The sequence below is a fragment of the Barbus barbus genome (assembly GCF_936440315.1).
Source record: "Barbus barbus genome assembly, chromosome: 33".
Classification (NCBI taxonomy): domain Eukaryota; kingdom Metazoa; phylum Chordata; class Actinopteri; order Cypriniformes; family Cyprinidae; genus Barbus; species Barbus barbus.
In genome coordinates this window covers 9,545,528-9,552,187 of record NC_136761.1, presented here as the reverse complement: position 1 = coordinate 9,552,187, position 6,660 = coordinate 9,545,528, and the positions used below count along the sequence as shown (strand labels likewise).

General features: G+C 39.4%; 1 protein-coding gene across 1 annotated transcript; it reads right to left on the bottom strand.

Moving 5' to 3' along the window:
• Nucleotides 1–5,644: 5,644 nt before the first annotated feature.
• tmem271 (transmembrane protein 271) lies at nucleotides 5,645–6,433 on the bottom strand (the record flags this gene model as incomplete). The annotated part of the gene is made up of 1 exon (XM_079391364.1): nucleotides 5,645–6,433. The coding sequence occupies one exon, from the start codon at nucleotides 6,431–6,433 to the stop codon at nucleotides 5,645–5,647; it is 789 nt and encodes a 262-aa protein (XP_079247490.1).
• Between the last annotated feature and the right edge of the window lie 227 nt (nucleotides 6,434–6,660).

The following is a 6,660-nucleotide window of genomic DNA, read 5'->3' as shown; positions in this document are numbered from 1 at the left end:
TCCATATTTAATGTTGCCAGGGTTGTATGTTCTTTCTTTTTTTCATGAATTTATTCATGGTTTGTTCATGTTGGCATGTAATTTGATGAACTTCTGTCAAGTGAAGAAAAATATGGTAGAGTATGTCATTTAAAAAGTGAACCAACACAGTACAGTTAAAATGTATTAAATTTACCATCCAGATGCCCAACAATATCAAAATTATTACGAAGACAGGTGCTGAATAGGAAAATTGGAAAATGTATGACTTTATAGTTCCAGTGTATGTAATATCTCTAAATTTCCATGGTTTCATGCTTTCAGCTAGCAATAAATCAACACACAAAACACATTATGGTTTAGCACAAAAATAGTTTATCCTCACTAAACTCATATTTAATGTTGCTTGGGTTGTATTGTCTTTTATTTTGCATATTTTTATTTATGGTTGGTCCATGTGGGCATATTACTTCAATAATGTGTCCAAAATATGGTAGAGTTTGACTGACGGATGACATTTGACATCAACAACAAAAGATGTTTTTCTTTCTTTTATATAGTGATATTCCAAAGAAAAAAATAATTTAAGCTTTCATCAAAATATGACCACTTCTTTTTTTCCGGCTGACATCTCCAGGCCAGATAAATAACAGCCACTTTGCACAATTCAATAAATTCCCAAAAGGATAAAATCAAGTCCTGCCCTACATTTTTTGTCTAGCTGAATATCCTGTTTCACTCAGAAATGTGTCATAACAGAGGTAAGTCTTCAAATCTACTATAAGACTTCAGAGTGCTCAACAAAGCTTTTTACAAGTCATTTGTGCCATTGAAGTTTAAAAATACAGTCCTGATTGAATGAGAATGGCCGTAATTGTAATCAGTATGAAGGTATAGTTGAAAATTTGAACTTACATGAAAAGTTCAGACTGAGAAAGAAAGCTATATTTAGGGCCTGTCTCTTTGGTCTCTTTTACAGGAATGAATTTGAAGAATAACAACAACGATAGAGTAATCATGACATCTCAGACAACTGACTCATATACTCAAGGGTTAAGGCCATAAACAATCATTTTTGTTGGACAAATAAGCAATACATGTTGCATTAACCACTAGACTGTATATTTCATTATCAAAATTAAAGGCCGCAGGCAGATATGTGCAAAAAAGGCATAATAACAAATTAAAATGGGCAGAACATTGTGATTTCTTGTCCTGGTCATTTGAATAATAGATAACAGAAAATGGGCTGAGAACGAGGCAACAAGTAAATTGCATTACACATCGCTCACCTCCATTAGCTAAATTAAACCATTTCTGAAGATCTGCCATAAAAGAATGGAAAAGTCAACAGTGCAACCAATTTCAGAACTTTCACTGACCTTCAGCAACATTTCCAGTGGATGTAACCCAAATTTAGATGTACTTTCTACCATTTTTCCTTATACCTTACGTCACCCCTATGCAATTTTTTTTATCAAAATATATCTTTAAAGGATTTGTTCAAAAGGCACTTTTCACAGTTGGAAGCTTCTTACACCTCAGAAACACAATGACTGTATTCGGTTTCCCATCATGCAGTTGTTATTCTGCACGACTGCTATTTTCAAAGGGGCATCATTTCCCTTCTAGGCTATTAATACATATTCCGAGCTCCTTTAGTTCTATTAATGATGAGCAAATTCTCTTGGGGAAATTGGGAAGTATATGCACTCTAAATGTGAACTGTTAAATCTCAATAGCATATCAAACTTGAGAAGGGTGACATTGTGAAGAAAAACACAACATAAGATGCAAAAATATTTGCTTAAAATATTTACAACCTCTCCTGCAAAATGCATCAGTCGCCAATTGATAAAGGCCATCATGCATGAAGCAGATTTCAATTAATTACCTGAGTGCCGCCATTCATTCATATCTGATCAGTCACATTCAAGTTTGCTAGTTGAAAGAAACCGTTGACTCAAAAATGAAAATTTGCTGAAAATGTACTCACCCTCAGGACATTCAACATGTAGAAGTTTGTTAACTGTTAATTGGAAAAGATTTAGAGAAATGTAGCATTACATCACTTGCTCACTAATGGATCATCTACGGTGAATGGGTGCCGTCAGAATGAGAGTCCAAACAGCTGATAAAAACATCACAATAATCCACATGACTCCATTCAATCAGTTAATGTCCATGTGGGTGGATTTTGATGTGAGAGGACAACAGGAGACACACTTTTTCACTGCAGGAAGTGTTATTATGCATTATGGATACTATTTTGACAATGCTTTAAAGGTAAAATATCTTAATAATGGATTTGTTTCTTACAAACATGCAGATTTTGGCTTCACAAGATGTTAATTCATAGACTGGAGTGGTATGGATTACTTGTGGATTATTGTGATGTTTTTATCAGATGTTCGGACTCTCATTCTGACGGCACCTATTCACTGCAGAGGATCTGTCAGATCCTAAATTTCTCCAAATCTGTTCTAATGAAGAAACAAACTCATCTACAAAGATGGATGGCCTGAGGGTGAGTACATTCTCAGCAAATTTTCTATTTTGGGTGAACTATTCCTTTAACATGGCTCCATTTGCCCCTGCTGGGGGAAATGGTAACTACAAAATTAAGCATCTTTCTAACCAAATAACTCCAGCAACTGACAAGCTGGATATGCTGAGAAAGAAGAATTGCTGTTTGTGCGTTTCAGCTAAACATTCAGGTGCATGTTCTCCTATTACTCTGGAACAACACGATTCAGAAACATTAATAATATCCCACAGTCACAACAGTGCTAAGCAGAACATTTCTGTCTGAATGCTAACGCCTGTCATTTTAATGTCGCCAACAGCAATGGCTTTTTGTCTGACATTTCAGGGAAGAGGAAAACAAATCACAAGGCTGAGGATAAGAAGTCTAATTTTAGTCCTTTCATAAAAATACACATGCACTGTACGCATACTGCACACCATCACTCACTACAAGCTTCAAACAGGCTAAAGTGGTTTCAATGTTAAAGAAAATCATCTAAAACACGTTTTAATAATCGCAGATAATGTCCACAAGATAGGGTAGGGTCTAAAAGTGTGATATATAGTTAAAAATCGAATATTTCAAAACTGGAAAACAGTTCTGATTTTTCGAATTAAAGTAAACAAATAAAATGACATACATTCTGTTGTTAGGTGACTAAATTAATCAGCAAGGATGCACTCAATTGATCAAAAGTGGCAGTAAAGACATTTATGTTCAAATAAATGCTGATCTTTCATAAAAGCTTTCCACAAAAATATGAAGCAGCACAACTATTTTGATAATAATAAGAAATGCTTCTTGAGCAGCAAATCAGTATATTTGAATGATTTCTGAAGGATCATGTGACACTTTAGAAATGATGCTGAAAATTCATCTTTGCATTACAGGATTAAATCACATTTGAAAATATGCAGTATTCAAATAGAAGAGTTATTTTAAATTGTAAATATTTCACAAGGGTGTATATATTCTGACTAAGATTATTTGCACATATCCTACAAATCCCAAAATGCTTTTTGGACCGTCTCAAATCATTCTGGAGAAAGTGATCATCAGGCTTTCAGAGCTGCTGTCATTAAAGCAAACAACATTATGAAAATAGCAACACTTTCACTCACGGTCTCAGACTTTTAGACCCCACTCTACTTCCAGCTCCAGTAACGTCTCAGACAAAAGCTTGTCTCTTTAATCGGAAAAAGCCTCATCAGAGGTTTTGATGTTGTGCCAAAGCATATAATATCCACTCAGAATAATTACCGGACTCAGGCATATTCTCGACGTGTTTGTAATGCATATAATACCTCAGAGGAAAAGCACATCTCTTTGAAAATGTCCCTGTGGCATTCAGTGAAATCTATTCAGATAGACTCAAAGAGATCTTTCTAAAACGCTAAACTGAAACGTATGAATGTGTTTGTTACATTAAACAACCTGCTTTGCTTTGTACACCAGATCAAACTTGACAAACCAAGCAAATCTGCATTTCAAAGACTGGGTTGTTACATATCTAATTACACGCAGGTAGAAAAAGGGTCAAGGAACCATGGCAACACCTGCTGCAGGCAGACATGCTGTCACCTCCTGAGAATCACTGTATGCACAAACGCATTAGTTAACCTGAACTCAACAGCAACATCAGGAGAGAGTAAATACACCTTTTATTCAGAAGCTAAACAAGCAATATGAGGGAAAACAAGAGAGCCACATTGAGAAAATACATGTGCATCCCTAGTCAAAAAATACGGTGTACAGGATTCCCAATGAAACTTCAATCCTAGTGTTGAAGGAAAAATCCTACAGGAATTCTTATTTGATTCTTAAAGTGCTATTTAGAATTTCATAGGTTTCTTGCTACTGGAGAATGATAGGTTTTAGGTATTTTTTGTTGGTCCTGATGGGAATTTTTTGTTGGAATATAACATACATTTTGTACAAATGAACTAGAGTTGATCTGGTAAAACCTTCAGTCACAAAAACAAATTAAACTCTTATTTCACTCTGTTTACTTCAATGGCTTGAAGCATTGGTGGTGACCTCCAATGAATACGCTAAAGGATAACCACACAACTGGCATGTTGGGCATAAACTGCTGAAAAGAGAAGAACTGCATGTTCTCCTGTTTTTCTGGAAAACATGATGTAGACACATTAATAACATCCCACAGTCACAACAGTGCTAAGCAGAAAGGTTCTGTCCAGTGGGTACTGCCCATCATTTAAATGTGGCCAGCAGCAGTGGCTTTTTGTCTGAAACATCAGGGATGAAGAGATTATAAACAAAGCATGAGGCTGAATATAAGACATCTCGTTGCAGGCCCTTCAGAATACTTTTGATGTCCTACAGGGACATTTTATCCAGTTGCACATCCTAATAGCCCCACTGGGAATTTTCCGGGTTTTCTGTTGGAATACTAACACAATTACGATTCTGGTCCAAAATGATTAGTTCTAAATCATCACACACCTTAACAAGTCAGAAAACAAATGTTCCTTCAGTTTACCTTTTATCATAGATCTCTTTTTTTTCCTGAACTTCTTTTTGTTTTGCCTCCTGTTGAAATCCCTTAAAACACATCCTTTATGGTTGGGTGCGTGCTTGTCAGTTATACGAAGAAATCTCTGTGAATCCTGTACACAAGCCTTTAGGATTTTGACTAGGGATTATTTGGGAATACAATCAATCAGGAAGGTTAAAAAAAAGTTTCATGTATACTTCCAGTACCTTCTCATTTGTTCTTTTGCCAAATTGGTAACTTCTTTTTGTTTTGTGCCCTGCTGGAATACTGTAAAGAAAATCAGGATCCTTTAGATTCCAAAAATTCCAGCAGGAATTATGTACACAAACCTTTGGGATTTAGACAAGGGATGAACTGAGAATACAATCAGTCAGTCAAAAAACTAATTTTGCATGTATATTTAATCCTTTCAGTACGTTTACCTTCTCATGGGTTCGTTTTGTAGTTTATGAACAACTGTAGGGTTTGTTCAGAACGCTGGCTGTAACCTCAACTGAATTAAAATGTACATTAGGCAACAGCTGGTCACCGTAATAGAGAAATAATCGTGTCGATTCCAAGTTCAGCGTGCCGAATGCGTGATTGTCACTGCAAAACTGCAACTCGGTTCCTCTTCTTTGCTATTTGCTGCTCGCTTCTCCAGGGAATATGTCCTCGTAGGCAGGTGGGAACTCGTTGTGAAGCGGGTAAGAAAACGGGTACGTGTGATTAAGCTCCGGATTGGCGGGCGAATAGCCCGGCAGCTCCATGGATGGGTGGCCCCGGCTGTGCACCTCCCCGTCCGCATCGTTTAACGCGTGAAACACCGCCAAGTTGATGTAGGACACCGGCTGGAACTCCGTGACCGCGAAGTCGCGCTCCTCGTTCAGCACGATCCGCGCGCTCCGCCTCTGCGCCCGGCGTCTCCGGTGAAACCGCGCCGCTTGGTAACGCTTGATGATGACCAGGTTCATCAGCCCCAGGAGGCACTCCAGAGTGTTAAGGATAGTGGAGACCACCAGACCCCGCTGGTACACCTTGAGCCGGTCGCACGCCGGGTTTACATCCACAGAGTCCTGGCAATAGTGCGCGTACTTCCTCTCCACCAGGGACACCGTGTCGCCATCCACCACCGCGCCGGAGAACGCCGTCAGGACCCCCAAAAGAAACACTAAGATCCCAAAGAGGAAGAAATTCGCACACCTGGGATTGCCCCGACAAAATACCAGCGCCACCCCCATCAGGACCTGCCCGAGAGTCACCAGGATGCCCGAGTAGAACGCGCCGGCCGCGGTGGCCAGGTGGAAGTGCGCTCGCACCCTGGAACCCAACGCGATGCATTTGAATCCCACGACCACGGCGCTCACGGCGCACACGAAGAGCAGACTGCTGGAGACGATGGTGCACAGTCCTTTGCCACTCAGCTTCATTATAATCCTCCTCTGCCTCCTTCATCCTCCTTTGTCCTCCTCGTCAGCTCCTCTGGAAGCGCTGTCAGTTGGTGACATGACTTGCCGGTGGTTGCGCTTCGGTTCTAGGATCTCCGACTCGCTCTTATTAATTATGGATAGGCTCCTTCTGCGGAAACGGCCCCCTAAATCCAACCCAGAGGTTGCGGTCACCTTCATGACCCTGTCGCTCCATCCATCCAGTCCCC